Source organism: Ostrea edulis, chromosome 5 (assembly GCF_947568905.1).
Source record: "Ostrea edulis chromosome 5, xbOstEdul1.1, whole genome shotgun sequence".
Taxonomy (NCBI): domain Eukaryota; kingdom Metazoa; phylum Mollusca; class Bivalvia; order Ostreida; family Ostreidae; genus Ostrea; species Ostrea edulis.
In genome coordinates, this window is record NC_079168.1 from 25,597,112 (window position 1) to 25,614,372 (window position 17,261).

General features: G+C 34.5%; 1 protein-coding gene across 1 annotated transcript in view; it reads right to left on the reverse strand.

Annotated features, from left to right (window-relative positions):
* LOC125651248 (sodium-coupled monocarboxylate transporter 1-like) overlaps window positions 1-16,641 on the reverse strand; it is a 59,355-nt gene extending 42,714 nt beyond the window's left edge. Inside the window, exons 1-4 of the mRNA XM_048879826.2 lie at window positions 16,283-16,641; window positions 15,430-15,498; window positions 13,950-14,001; window positions 9,834-9,901 (exon numbers count right to left, since the gene is read on the reverse strand). Coding sequence (XP_048735783.2) covers window positions 9,834-9,901; window positions 13,950-14,001; window positions 15,430-15,498; window positions 16,283-16,621 — 528 coding nt within the window. The 5' untranslated portion in view covers window positions 16,622-16,641. The remainder of the gene's footprint in view (window positions 1-9,833; window positions 9,902-13,949; window positions 14,002-15,429; window positions 15,499-16,282) is intronic.
* Window positions 16,642-17,261: the final 620 nt, after the last annotated feature.

The window sequence follows — 17,261 nt, forward strand, 5'->3', positions numbered from 1 at the left end:
ACACAGACTTACTAGATTTGTCTACAACGTCAACATAGACTTACTAGATTTGTCTACAACGTCAACACACACTTTCTAGATTTGTCTACAACGTCAACACAGACTTACTAGATTTGTGTTGAACGTCAACGTATACTTACAAGAGTTGTGTAAAATGTCAAAATATGATTTTTATCCTCAAAAGAGAAAACTATGGAGGATATAATTAGATGTAAGGCTGAACAAGTCGAAGAATTCCAGCATACGCTTACAACAGCTAAAAACTCTGCTACTTTTGAGGTAGTTACTTATGATCACTTTTGAGGCGCTGGCCTCAACCTTACGCAAGCAATGCACACAAAATCCAATGCGTGGCCTGACAAGAACATCTTGGGTCAGATCTTGGGTCGTGTTGCCGTTGACCTAAAGAAAAACAACAAGACGAAAAACAACGTTCTGGATCCACGCCGGCGCCTTCATCCACCACCCGTCAAAAGGATATCAGTGTGATGCTGCTGGCGGCTAAGGAGTAGAGCACTGCCACTGGTGATAAATAACTTTCCTACGGAACACTTTTTTAATAGAAATGTTTTGAACTTTGTTCAATAGAAATGTTTTGAACTTTGAAATGGATAAATTGAAATGCATTACCCTCAATGCGAGGGGACTTAATTCATACGAAAAAAGAAACACTTTGCATCAATGGTTAAATGACTGTAATATCGATATAGTAATGTTACAAGAAATCATTTTTGTAAGGAAAATCTATTCAAATATGATTCGAGATGGCATGTTACATAGCTTTACAGATTCGATTTATAGTAAGGGAGTATCAATTCTTTTTCATAATTTTGAATGCTTTTCAATGATTCCAAAACAATATTGTGATTTTCTTAAATTTTCATATAAAACTTCATTCTTCTCAATTTACTAGAACAAAGAAAAAATATCTAAATTTTATATTGGTTTTGTAGAATAATGGTATCAAATTTGAATATCACATAACGTAATCTCTAAATTAAAAGTTAGGGTCTAAAGATATGTGCTTAGTATTATAGCATAATACCTGTAAAATTGCTATACCAGAACACACTTTGAACGAATGTTTAAAACACAACAACGTCCACATCACTGTTTTTATTTTCTTCGTAATACAAGGAATACATGCATGATGTATGATAATGTGACATATCAACAGAGGTAGATTCATTTCATGCACAGTCAACAACAGTGAACACATGTATGATGTATGATAATGTGACATATCAACAGAGGTAGATTCATTTCATGCACAGTCAACAACAGTGAACACATGTATGATGTATGATAATGTGACATATCAACAGAGGTAGATTCATCTCATGCACAGCCAATAGTTGACATTATTAATCTCTCTCCAGTAGTCTATTGTATACAAATCACAGGATATTCGGTCCGATGAAAAAAAAAACCGCGGAACGGAAAACGGAACAGAACAAAAAAAAAAAAAAAAAAAAAACGACCGGGAAATTCAAAATATATAAATCATATAGTTTTCTTTACGAAATATTACATAACAGGTATATTTTGTCTTTATATATGCATTAATGAATATCAATACACATTAATTTTTATCAATGAAAATATGATACATGTATGTTATTCAATTATTTCACACAATGTATTTAAAATTTCCTGTGCCACAACACTAATGATATATAGTGAATACATTCAGCAATTAGCGCATTATATATGGTTCGAAACTTTTCAAACAAAACGCCTTGTGGGCATCAAATACCACTGTATTAAACAAATAAATTACGATTAAACACATATGGTGAAAAAAAATACACTAACCAGTAAGTCTACGTTTTAATGAGGAATATCTAGCACGTATATATAAGATCATACTTATTCAGTTATTATCCACATCATGCTTCAATCTGTCTTCAGTAAAGAATGGAGGTCTGGGTAGTTAAACTTTGAACTGTCCTCGTTTCAAAGGGCAGCCGCCACATTTCAAAAGGACACTGCTGTCATAAAATTTCGCTATCAGACAAAACTGATATTAATTTAGTCAAAATGGATGAATAGAAATGACAAATGCAGCGAAGTCACATGATTTCTTAAAAGACAAACTTGAAACATTGTGGTGTGTTCTACGTGATTATATATTTTCAAAGAAAGTTTTCCCGATGTAATATCTAACATTCTAATTTTTTAATTAAATTTAACGATATATGACGCAGTAACCAGCCGGTATTCATTTGGAAAAAAAAATTCCAAATTACTCACAGCACTCTTGAAATCACCACTATCAGCAAATTACTCATAGCACTCAATTACTAGTATTAACAAATGTCAGTAGTCCGTTAATGGATCGGATCATAATTTTTTTCGTTTCTTACTTTTGTTCTTGTCTTTTTCAAGGAGGGTATGTGGGGTGAAAAACTCAATATGCACATGTATATAGCTGCTCGCTAATGCCTCTCTCAACGCTGGGTTGCAAGACTATTTTAAACCGTTAATTAAATCCTTCAAAATGCAACCAATGGTGTGTGGGTTTTTTTACACTAGATTAACGGGGATTTAAAATGATATAAGCAGTTAAGATTTTTTTCAACTGGGCAAATACATTAATTTCATCAAAATCAAAATATCAGGAATTTATTAACATGCGGTAAAACATTTCTTAAAATATTCTGCACCATATATTGATTAATTTTAAGCTGCGTTCACACGGATGCGCATTAGAATTTCCGTGTGAACGCGGTTCAGATTTAATTCGCATTAACTTACGTAACGTTTCAGTTTCTATATTTCCGTGAGCCATATGGCTCATTGGATTCACATACACATACACCTATATATACCCAGGCAGTACAGTAGATATAAAGATATAATACATACAGGAACAGTATATCGAGAGTCATAAACTTACATAACGTTATACAGTAATGTCATCGCATAAATTTAAGTTATATATAAACACAGTGTATATATATATATATATATATATAAACAGTGTGTGTATATATATATATATATATATATATATATATATATATAATTCAATAAAAAAATCAGGAAAATATACAGTTCCAAAATATATTTAAATCACTAGCGCTTTCTGGATTTTAACATCCATCCTCAGGTGAATACAAATTTTAAATAATGAATACAAAGTTGTTTATCTTAGAGACGTCTATTGTGACGTCATGACGTCATGATAGTCTTTGCGAGGAGGGAATACATACATGACGTCATAATACAAAAAATTCGGGAAAGGTGACTTGGACAAAGTAAGCATGAACATTAACATGATAAAAGTTGATGAATTAAGAGGTTTAACAATCAGAATTGATTAAAGTTTGTTTAGTTTAGGAGAAAACAGTTTAATGAAATAATTTTCTTTAGCAAGTCTCATGGATGTTGATTCTGTTTTAAGTTTATAAAATGGAAATACGCTGTAGTTGCCTCTAGCACAGTTGTCAAAGTGTTCGCTGCATGGGGTATTTCTTGTACTGGGATCGTTAATTTCGAAAAGTCGATGAGGAAATGAGTCAAGAGCTTGGACAAAATCTGAGAAATTCATGGAAAAGATATCTAGATGACTGTTTTATATTTTGGGAAAAATCCAAAGAAGACCTGATCAAGTTTCACAATTTGTTGAATACGCTCAATCCAAATATCCAGTTTACCATGGAATACAGTGATACTTCGATTCCCTTTTTGGACATCAAGGTGATAAAACATGAAACCAACATCCTAACTGATATATTTTACAAAAAGACGGACACACACCAATATTTGAATTTCAAATCATGTCATCCTACACACACTAAAAGGAATATCCCGTACAATTTGGCCAGAAGGATTTGCACTATTGTTAAAGATGAAAATACTAAAGACCAAAGACTGGCAGAATTGAAAATATTTCTTACTGCGCAGAATTATCCGGAAACACTCATTCTTTCAGCCATAAATGAAGCAAAGAAAATTCCACAGCATACACTTAGAACAACAAGAGAAAAAGAACACGATCCTTTCCTAATACCATTTATAACAACTTACAACCCAAAACATATAAATATCTTTCAGGAAGCTAAGAAGAATTTTACAGTTATCGAGCGTGATTTAGAACTTCAAAAAATTATTCCCAAATCCGACCTACTTCACAGCCAAAGACAACCATCCAACTTGAAAAAATTATTAACAAAAGCCAAATTCAATTCAACGCCTGAAAAATACGCAGTTTCTACATGTGGTGATTCAAGGTGTGGTACATGTCCCTTCCTAAAAACAGGACCTTCTATTACTTTTAAATGCGGAAAATATTTTACTGTAAATGATAACATGTCATGCAAGTCGAAAAACTTACTATACTGCATTATTTGCAACGGGTGTGGCGAGGAATATATTGGACAAACCGGAACACAACTAACAGCGAGGATGCGTGTCCATCGCCAACAAATTAACGATCCCAGTACAAGAAATACCCCATGCAGCGAACACTTTGACAACTGTGCTAGAGGCAACTACAGCGTATTTCCATTTTATAAACTTAAAACAGAATCAACATCCATGAGACTTGCTAAAGAAAATTATTTCATTAAACTGTTTTCTCCTAAACTAAACAAACTTTAATCAATTCTGATTGTTAAACCTCTTAATTCATCAACTTTTATCATGTTAATGTTCATGCTTACTTTGTCCAAGTCACCTTTCCCGAATTTTTTGTATTATGACGTCATGTGTGTATTCCCTCCTCGCAAAGACTATCATGACGTCATGACGTCACAATAGACGTCTCTAAGATAAACAACTTTGTATTCATTATTTAAAATTTGTATTCACCTGAGGATGGATGTTAAAATCCAGAAAGCGCTAGTGATTTAAATATATTTTGGAACTGTATATTTTCCTGATTTTTTTATTGAATTATTTTGACTGTGTGATATCAACTCTTTCTATTTGGATTATATATATATATATATATATATATATATATATATATATATATATATATAACGTGTCACGAAACATTTGCTTGCTATTGCTGCACAAGAATATTTTAAGCACTTTATATATGATACTGTGTCGGTAAGGAGAAGGTACGCTTAGCATATAAAGAGGTATAGCGCATTTGCTGACGATACAGCCGACTCAGAAATCTAAATGGAAAACACCGGTTTCCAATAATAGACTGGCGTGTTATATTTAAATATAAGGCCAACGTTTTTGATATTTCGTTAACTAAAATAAATAACTGCTGCAGTTCAGCATTACATGTACTGACATTTATATGAGTCGTTCTTTACTTAATAAACCATTTTCCTATTTGGAATGATGAACAGTACAATATTTTCATAGACCTGTGCATTCATATTACACAACAACCCTTTTACATATGGCATTACTTAACTCAAATATTGTTCTGACATGACTGCAGCGCCTTTAATAGATGTCATAAGTTCATTTGCCTTTGGTTGATAATTCGAGTGTTTAGCTTTGCCTAAATATCGTATGACAGTTACTACATGAGTTTTTATATTTTCTTTTGAGAAGTCAAACTGTATAACAGTTCTTTTCCTCCCTTGACCTATTTTTACTTATTACATGCTGTGCATTTGTGTCTTTTTTCTTGTAGTATTTGTTTAACTTTTTGTCAGCCACAATACGGTTTGAAAATCCTGTGCACACAGTAACATGTTAGTGTAAACAAACGGAACTACAATGATCTCGGAATAAATTCCCTTTCTTTAAGTCGTAACTTGCAAATATTAGAAGTTATGATGAAAATGACTAATATTTGTTATAATATATGTATCACATGTAAACAACCCCCCCCCCTCAAGAAAACGACCCCCCCCAAAAAAAAAAATGAAAAGCAAAATTATAAGAAAATGGAAAAATATTGGACTTGAACTCGGAATGTATGGTTTAAGTGTAAGATTACCGAGCACCTAAACCACTAGGCCACCCAGGCATGTGAGTTTAAAGGTTTAACGTTTGACAGGCTGCTAAATCTCAAGGTAAATTTTGAGAACGATTTTTTTCATATTTTATCCATTTTCAACAAGAGGGCCACCCTAAACCAAATTTCCTCAAACAGACATATATACAGTCATAATCAAGTAAAACAATTTCAGTGTTTTATTTCTGGTTTAAGGTGGCCTTTTGCAACAGTTTGCAATTTTTTATGCCCATTACGTTACATGCAAGGTGAAGATAGCGAACAGTGATCAATCTCATAACTCCTACAAGCAATACAAAATAGATAGTTGGGCAAACACGGACCCCTGGACACACCAGAGGTGGGATCAGGTGCCCAGGAGGAGTAAGGATCCCCAGTTGACCGGTCACACCCGCCGTGAGCCCCATATCCTGGTCAGGTAAACGGAGTTATCCACAGTCAAAATCAGTGTGCCAAGAACGGCTTAACAAACGGTATGAAACACGTCAGACAGCATTTGACCCAATGCGAGGTTGTATTGACGAACTAGATCGTTATAACGACCATAGAATTTGCGAAATGCTGACTTCAATCGAGACTGTTGAAATTCCTGTACCATCAACTTGTTTGTCAGTAGCTTACCTCGATTTAAAAACTGACTATACCCAGAACAAGCTCTTGCATATCGAATCAGTTGAGATATATAAACACCATATGCAGGTGATAATGGAATATTGCTACATAAATATGGGAAGTTGACGATGGAGAAGCTGAAATCATCCCGTTTGTCATACAGTTGAGTTGTCAGTTTGCCGTTAATGTCTACTTTCAATAAAATATCTAAGTATGAAGCAGAAGTGGACGACTCTGTGGTGTCCTTTATTTCGAGCTCACAGGGATATATCAAATTGACATATGAATGAAAGTTATTATTGTTAACAGACAAAACGTCATCGATATATCGAAATGTCGAATTGAAGGCCACAGCGAGAGATTTTTTTCTTCTCACGTAGAAGTGTTTGAATAAATGCGACTTTTACAGAAAAAATTGAAAACTTTTATAATACAACTGTCTATTTACACGACTTGTTCTTTGTTTTTAACCCGTTTATATTCATGTATTTTTAACTTTTATGTCCGTCGGATGGGACGTTAAAGGGTGTCCCGTGTCAAGGATCACAACCCCCTTGGCACGCAAAAGAGTAGGCTTACTGGGGGCCGTCGGGGAAACTCAAACACTCACAATCATTTATGATAGTAATATACATCCGAATAACTACATGCGCAGACATCATTGAACATGTTAAATTAATTAAAGTGACATATAGGTCCGTTGGGCCGGGTGTAAAATTATATCATGTATCTTACTGAAATATAGAATTTGTATTACACATGTCACTATAATAAAAGATTTGCTTACTTACTTACTCACAACCAAACACAATTCAATTAGTTAACCGCCGTAAAATGGCTGAAATATTGCCAAAACGGCGTAAATACCCAATCAATCAATCAATCAATGGAGTAGGGATTGTTGATGTGGAAAGTAACTTCAAATCGTTAAAATCTATGTGGATAAAGCGCTTATCGAAAGATAATTCTACAATAAAATCCTTTTTCGAATCATGTATAAGTAAAAAATCAATAGATTTAATCTATTTCTTGAAAACTAGCAATACAAATATATGTGATCTTCAAAATGCGTTAAAAACTACCAAATTTTTACTGTGAAGTTTTGTGTGCGTTTAATGAATGCAAACTTAGAGAAATAATATATGCATCAGCAGACAAGGCTCTATCACAACCTATCTGGCTAAATAAAAGTTTTCCAAATAAAAAAACATTGATTAAACATTCATTATTTTACACTCATTCGGCAAAAGGAGATATTCTGTACGTAAAGGATCTATTTGAGCAAGAGGGAAATTTTCATGACATAGAATATTTCTCTGATGTAATACAAAACAAATCTAACTGGATTTGTGAGTATAATCTACTTAAACGAACTTTAAAACAAGTAGAAGAGAAGCTAGATACAAAGAAAAACAAGTTTATCAATATAACGAATAATTACAAATTCTTATCGAGCAGCAATGAAAAAGTATCTTTAGAACAACTTAGTTGTAAAATGTTATATAAGATTTTCATTTCTAAAAAAAGTCATTAAACCCTACTTTGACATAACTTTTTAATGACTTCAAAGAACACAGAAAATCAATACATCAAAAATAATAAAATGCAGAGACAAACAACTTCCTGGATTCAATTTCAAACTTCTACATAATTTATTGAACAATAATAAATCTATGACCATCTGGAATAAAAACGTACCAAATTTATGCAATTAACTGTGCATTGACGGAAGATAGAAAAACAATTTTTATTTGATTGCAAAAATGTTAAACAAATATGGGAAGTCGCGCGAAATATATGCCATTTAAACATTCAGTGGAAACATATTGTTATTGGGGGTTTTTCGTCGAAAACCGAAGCACACAGCTTCTCAATCTTTTGTTATCTAATATTGCTTTCCTTATATACATTAAATGAAATTAAGATATGAACAGAGACCAGAAACAGATAAGGAGATTAAATGTACGTAAAAAGCAATCTTTTATATTACTACGAAATTTATAAGAAATTAGAAATTATATTAAATGTGAAACTGTTTTATGATGGTGCAGGGGTTCCAACAGTCTCGTTTCAGTTCAGCATTTTGCAAATTCTATGGTCGTTATAACGCTCTAGTTTACCAATACAACATATCATTGGGTCAAATGCTGTCTGACGTGTTCCATGCCGATTGTTAGGCAGTTCTAGGCACACTGCCTTTGGCTGCAGATGATCAAGATATAGAGGTCACGGCGGGTGTGACCGGTCGACAGGGGATACTTACTCCTCCCAGGTACCTGATCCCACTTCTGATATACCCAGGGGTCCGTGTTGGCCCAACTCTCTATTTTGTATTGCTTATAGGAATTATGAGATTGATTCCTTTCGTTATCTTCGCCTTTCATACTTATCAGAAATATATAGATGCAGATGGACATGCTTTCCACAACTGTATAGAAGGTCCACTGAAATATATAGACTAGAAATATGTAAAGCGTGGACTTATACTGCAAGAACTGTGTATATTATCAATATTGTCTTCCTTACTAGAAATATGTAGATTATCAATGTACATGTAGTCTCACTTACTAGAACTGTGTAGATTATCAGTATTGTCTTACTTACTAGAAACGTGTAGAGGGTGGGCAAATACTGATTTATAAAACACAAATTGTAGAAAGTCGTGTAAATGGTCGAAATATCGCAACTTAGCAAACATTTATAGAAGGTCGATAAAAACGTAATAGGAGAAAAGTGCAGAGGGTTGACATAGAATTAAAGAAAGTTGAACATTGACGCATATTTACGTAAGAGAAAGATATTATATAAGGTTAACATACACGTACATTCCAGATAGGTGTAGAAGGTCGACATACTGAATTAGCAGGAATTTGGAATGGTGAACATTAACTCACTTCCCAGAAAATTCTAGAAGGTTAACACAGACTTGCTTAAGAAACGTTTCTAATAGATCGACACATAATTCCTCAACAGAAATTTCTAAAAAGTAGACACAAGCTTACTTAACAGAAAGTTCTATAAAGTAGATGCATACTTACTTAACAGAAAAATCTATAAAGTAGACACAAACTTACTTACAACAAAGACGTAGAATGTCGACACATACTTACACGTACTTACCAGAAAGTTGTAGAGGGTTGACAGACATATTTACCAGAAAGTTCTAGAGGGTTGACAGACATACTTACCAGAAAGTTCTAGACGGTTGACAGACATACTTACCAGAAAGTTCTAGACGGTTGACAGACATACTTACCAGAAAGTTCTAAACGGTTGACAGACTTACCAGACAGGTGTAGAATGTCGATACCACCCCCACTGTGATGATAGTGGCCCAGGTTGGGAACCTGGTGACTGTCAAGCAAAAGGAAAGAACAACTTTACAGTACAGGTAAGTCAATCACAACACAGGTAAATCAATCACAGCCCAGGTACGTCAATCACAGTCCAGGTAAGTCAACCACAGTACAGCCAAGTCAATCACAGTACATATGAATTAATTAGAGTCCAGGTAAGTCAACCACAATACAGGTGAGTTAATCACAGTACAGGTAAGTCAATCACAGTACAGATAAGACAATCACAGTCCTGGTAAGTCAATCACAGTACAGGTAAGTCAATCACAGTCCAGGTAAGTCAACCACAGTACAGACAAGTCAATCACAGTACATATGAATTAATTAGAGTCCAGGTAAGTCAACCACAATACAGGTGAGTTAATCACAGTACAGGTAAGTCAATCACAGTACAGATAAGCCAATCACAGTCCTGGTAAGTCAAACACAGTACGGGTAAGTCAATCACAGTACAGGTAAATCAATCAGAGTCCAGTTAAGTCAATCACAGTACTGATAAATCAATCACAGAACAGGTAAGTCAATCAGAGTAAAGGTAAGTCAATCAGAGTGCAGGTACATGTAAGTCAATCACAGTCCAGGTAAGTCAAAATCAACAGGTAAATCCATGAACGTACAGCTAAGTCAATCACAGTCCAGGTAAGTCAAACAGGGAACAGGTAAGTCAATCACAGAACAGGTAAGGCAATCACAGTACAGGTAAGTCAATCACAGAACAGGTAAATCAATTAGAGTCCAGGTAAGTCAAGCAGAGTCTAGATAAGTCAATCAGAGCAAATGTAAGTCAATCACAGTACAGGTAGGTCAATCACAGAACAGGTAAGTCAATCACAGTACAGCTAAGTCGATCACTGTACAGGTGAGTCAATCACTGTACAGGTAAGTCAATCACTGTACAGGTAAGTCAATCACTGTACAGGTAAGTCAATCACAATAAAGTTAAGTCAGATCACAGTAACCGCAAACAAATGTCTGTGTTTGTAGTAGAAATAAATGAAGTAAAACACAAGGAATGATTAAAGATATTTTGAGAGGGGTTTAATTCATGTCTGTTTCTTGACATGGATATTCTCAGGATAGTTGGTAAAATGGGTAGTAAAAACCGGGCCGGGCCGGGTCAGATCACCTTCGTAATCCGAATTTTTTAGTTTTCTTCGTTGATATGACATTGTTTCTTTTGAAACTTACGGAATATATTCTCAATGATACATTTAGTCTTCGCCACAAATTTTAGCACATAATATTACCTATAGGTAAGGAATTCAATGATTGTATGAAATCTAGTTGGTAAAATGGGTAGCGAGACCAAAACACACATTATTGCATATTTTCTGTATAATATGCATCTGCTGCTGAAAACCTAGCATTTTTTCAATTCACATAGAGTTGAATTTAATACTTAATGTATTATTTGACCATTTTTAAAATGCTTTTTATCTTAATTATCGGCGATTTTTCCAAACCCGGGCCAAAAGGAAACCGGATGCGGTCGACCCGGGGCGGCGTTATTTATTCCGATTTAATTGCTAATGCTTTGATTAATTAACCAATAATAATGGTCCTAAAAAAATATCACCGACTGATAAATTATGCCTACTTTATGAATATTTAAACTGAAGATAGAGTTTAAAGAGGATTATATGGAGAACAATTAATTACTATGTATACCCTGCCTGATTAAAATGAAAAAAAATTAAAAAACATTTTAACCGTAATAATTATGATCTGTATAATAATGACTTAAAATATTGTATTTATAGTGCTAGTATTCATTTCTTCCATTAATAAAAGATATATAACATAGTTCTTGAAATCTACTTCTTTGGTATCAGATGTTTCGAGATTTTTATCAGTCCGAATAATGAAATGTACTGTGAACTTTATCAGTCCGAGGTAATTGTAACCAGTCAAATCCTTCGGACTGGTAAATTTCAAGAACACTGATATAAATTAATAACATCTTAAAACGTCAAGATATGAAGTGTGCATATTCACAATATAAAATGATGGTATTATATATCTAATTTTTAAATTACACAGTATATGTACATAAATATTATTTTCAAAATGGCACTCAAGTAAATCTGCATATGCTTGTTAAATCTTAAGTTAAATTTGATGATCATGAAAATTGCAATTTTGGTAGGCCTTCCTGCTCTACATCACTATGCATTTAGTTTTTCTTACATATATGTGGTGGTAGAGAAGAAGATTGTTGAAAATTATTCAATTTTGTGGCAGTTTTTGTCCTGCCTTTAAGGCTCAAGGGATGTAGGAGTCCTGAAATTTACCATTTATGTCCCCTTTGTCCCAAAGATGCTTCATACCAAATTTGAAAGGAATTGGAATGATCATACTTATCAAGAAGTTAAAAATGTTCAATTGTTAACGCACGATGACAGACGACAAGCAATTGCAATGTCACCCGAGACCTAACAATCGTAGAAACGACTTTTTAAATCGTTTCTACGATTTCCTAAATCGTAGAAACGACTTTCGAAATCGTAGAAACGACTTTCGAAATCGTAGAAACGACTTTCTAAATCGTAGAAACGACTTTTTATATCGTTTCTACCATTTAATAAATCGTAGAAACGATTATTTTTATTTTTTCTGCTAGGTTAAATTGGCACGAATACGCCGCCGTAAGTAACTTAATGATAGTTAGGTTAAAAAATTAAAAAGATGGTTCTTATGAAGATACCTCCAAGTAGTAAGAACCGTGCAATGTCTCGTTTCATGAGATCGCGCACGTGATAGCTAACATTCTCATTTTATTCGGAATTTTAATAGCCGGCCCGGGTTACCGTATCCGGTTTCTTTTTGGCCGGGTTTTAATAAATCGTGAATATTAAATATACAAGACTCGTATAACAAGTGCTACAGCATTTCAGTGATAAATTATCATAATATTTATCTAAATCATGTGTAGTTTCATTGTTGTGTCACATAGTTCAATCGTAATCGCAGAAAAATGTGTATTTTTCCTCGCTACCCATTTTACCAACCTGAAATAAACAAACGTTGATATTTTCACAGTGAAGCAAAATTATGCCGTAATTTTTGTAGCGAAGATCCAATGTATCATCCAGATTATGATTAAGAAGTTTTACACCAAACGAAAATAAAATAACGAAGAAAACTTAAAAATTCGGATTACGAAGGTGATCTGACCCGGCCCGGCCCGGTTTTTACTACCCATTTTACCAACTATCTATTCTCAGGCATTGATAATTCCGCTCCCAAATTAAGCAAAATGTGCATTGTAGATGTGGAAATGACTCGCATGTTCGTTCAACGTATATGATGTATATGCATAAATTTTAATTTTGGTCCGAGGAGAAATAGAAAATTTTAATTAGAATACTTACTCTAGACGTGATTAAAAGCATTATTTAAAATTATGAACAGCAGTTTATTTGATTTTTTCCCGGAACCATCGTTCCGATGCATCTTTTGCATTATAATCACGTGACTGATTTACTGTCATTAAAGTGTATGATGAAACACACTCACGGCGGGTATACCGCTCAACTGGGGATGCTTACTGCTAGAAACTTAATCCCACATCTGGGATGTTTAGGGATCGGTGTTTGTCCTCTCAATTTTGTATTCTCCATAGGATTTGTCACATTGTCTCCGTTTGTTCACGCAGTTGTTTTCTATTAAGTTCGATTGAACAAAAGATTGTGATTTTAATATTTTGATGTGCTAATGTATTCTACGCTTTAATTAATTGTTGGATTATTCTGACGTCTCCACAATTAATTATCTACAACGTATGTTCGTGTATGGGATTATGTTGAGTGTGACTTTGATTCAAAACTTGACACGTTGAACTGTAATTATTGGTAAGTTTGTTTAATCATTGTAAAGTTGATCATCTATGTGAAAGTTGGACTTTCCTTTTTATCACTACAGTATGTTTTCCAGTGTCTATTATTCTATTACCTCGTCTACTGATAAGTTGTTTTAAAATGTTTGAACAAAAATGAATTTTTGGCAAATGAGAAAAACGTGAAAACGTTTGTCCTGAAAATACTTACCCGCTTCTAGTGCAGTTGATGGTGCAAACGATGCCACGCCCATGTAGATCACCTGAAAAAAAGAGCATATATGGTTATCAATAATCATTATTTCAAATGAAAGCTTGAAATTAACTACGAAATAACTGATTGCATATTGTACACATACATCATTATATACAACATGTATGCATCAAGGAACATGTGACATATTGTCATCTCTGTAAGCATCAAAATAAGACGGGTATTGACCAATTGTGACGAAAGTTTACACAAAATATCCATATTTCAGTCTTTTACATTTGAATTTTCATGCAATAGATATTCATTAATTCCTGTTATTTTACGGTGTTTGTTTTTTGTTGTTGTTTTTTTTTTTGGGGGGGGGGGTTATGAAGCATGATTTATTTAAAAGTTTTTACAAGAAAAGAAAACTTGACATTTAGATAATAAGTATATATCTACGTTTTATTTATTTTTATTTTGTTTAGGTTCACTCACATATCGATTCAATATATCCCAGTGAACTCGAAACAAAAGACACCACAAAGTCTCTCATATCCGTTTCATACTTAGATATTTTATTGAATTTCGATGTTATCGGCAAACTAACAACTCAAATTTATAACTTCGCCTCCTCCCTCCTCAACTTTCCATATTCATGTAGCAATATTCCATTATCATCTGCATATTGTGATTATGTCTCTCAAATGATTCGATACAAATTCAATGTTCGTTATAACGACCTAATTTACAAATGCAACATACCATTAGGTCGAATGCAATCTGACGTGTTTCATACCAATTGTTAGGCTGTTCTTACATACTGTGTATTACTCCGTTTACCTGATCAAGATATAGGGCTCATGGCAGGTATGACCGATCAACAGGGGATGCTTATTCCTCCTAGGCATCTGGTCCCACCTCTGGTGTGTCCAGGGGTCCGTGTGCCTTGCTCTTAATTTTTATGAGTTTTGAGATTGATCACGGTTTGTTATCTTCAGCTTTTTAGTGTAAGGAGGGGATACAATCTTAAAATTTAAGTTTATAAGCCGTGAGAGCCCATGACATTATTTATGCTGAAATATGCTACTGACAGACTTGGTCAAATGATGCTCAACTTGAAATCGAGTCAATTTTATGCAATTTTTGAAGACAACAACTTTAAAGCTTAAGGAGGAGTAAGCATCCTTTATCGACCGGTCACACCCGTCGTGAGTCCTATATCTCGATCGGGTAAACGGAGTAATCCGTAGTCAAAATCAATGTATATAAAACGGCCTCAGTTGGTATGAAACATGTAAGACAGCATTTTACCCAATGACGTATTGTATTGGCAAATTAGACCGTTATACATGTAACGACCATGAAATTTGCGAAATACTGACGTTAAACGAGACTTTTGAAACCCTTGTAAAGACTCAAAGATTCCCCTTACATCAGGAAAACACTATGAAATAATTTGGACCTTTTGTAAAAGATTCCATAAAGTAATAGATACCTGTTCTAAAATCATCATGGTCGTTCCCGTCAGCTTGGCCGCCTTGGAATTGAACCGCAGTTCTAGGTACTGAATTCAACATAAATAGATAGTTTTACTGATAGTGCGTGTACATTTTAGCAAAATGTGTGGTCGAATATTGACCCTTATGTATCACAAATGAATACTGTAAAACTAGTATTCTTCATTCTTTGCTGTTTCCATGATGGTGGTATTCGTTGATTCATGGTGTGAAGAAACGAAACTGAACCCATAAAACAAGGAAATCAAATCTTTGTAAACAAAGGTATGTCGTCTCAAATCGCAAACATTTGACCCTATGGCAATCAGTGCATGGTTTCAAAAAAGATGTAGACCAAAGAGTAAGATAGCACGTTTCAGATTGCTTACTGGCCATTGAATGATTGATTAATTGTATATAGTTTAAAGTCCCCCCCCCACTGAGAATTTTGTATTCGTATGGAGTCGTCATCATTAACCGTGAAGGGCTGCAAAATTAGGCCTATGCTTAGCGCTTACGGCCTTTGAGCAGGGACTATCTTTATCGTGTCACACCTGCTGTGACACGGGGTCTCGGTTTTTGCTGTCTCATCCGAAGGATCACCCCATTCAATCGCCTCTTATGACAAGCAAGGGGTACTGAGGACCTATTCTAACCTGGACCCCCACGGGAGTACTGGCCATTGAACAAGAACTATAAAATCATTTTAAAGCACGATATGTCCCTAGCATTGTTGTGATTTTAAGGTCTCTGAAGTGTTTATTGACTTCCTTTGATTGCAATATTTTATCTACAAAATGCTGTGAATTCACTAACTGAACTTTACAGATTAAACATTTCACAAGCACTGACCTCGAACGAACTGGTCAGCTGTAAAGGGTACAGCAAAGGCACAAACAGTTGTGATACCAGAAGGACTGCCAAGGATATTCCAAACTGATATATAAAATACTGAGTTCCTTGTGTGTACATTTCCGCGGTGGTTCCGAGAATGAAGATGGCTGACATAAAAGAAAGTAAGATGGAAATGGCAACGGGTACCAGCTGCATGTTTCTGCCTCCCATTAGGAAATCTGTGGTCGTTTTCTGTCGTCGGCATGCATAGAAAATTCCGATGCCTGCCGAAATGATCAGCATTGCCGAAAAGAGAAGCCAGTCCCAAACATCAAATTCAGATTTTGATTGCGTCATCTCCTCAATTAATCAGTTATTGACTAATTCTGCTACAATAATGCAAGAAGAGTATGAAGTACTGATGTTCAATTTTTTTCCTATCAAATGTTTGGCCACGCGATTAATGATGAAAACTTAATTCTTGCAATCACAGAGAAACATAAATCAAGCAATGCGTTAAAATGCATGGACGTCAAATTACGTTCGCATACGTGATGGGTTTTTTTTTTTTTCGAATATCTAGCGAAAAGACACAAAAACTTAAAAACAAATCAATCTGATTATCCTCCTTCATGGAAATTCTTATGATCTCCAAGATCATGCAGTGATTTCGTTTAAAATTTGTTCAAACTGCTTATGAGAAAAGCGTTACCTGAATGCTGGTGAACTAAATTCTCAGCCGTTCTCTCGGCCTTCACAACACTGTCTGACTTCCTTCTTCGATCTACTTATTTTCCATTGTCACGGATAACCGTGCTAGAATGTGATACTGTAAATTATAAAGTCACAGAAACAACATATTTATTTGGTATACAACTAAAATTTAAGTTTCTGGTTCCGGTTTATGGCGTTGAGCGTAAAACTTGCTCAAATGGCGTCTGCCTTATACACAACACACATGTCGATGCTCCCCAAAGTCACCCCTACTAACGTTATT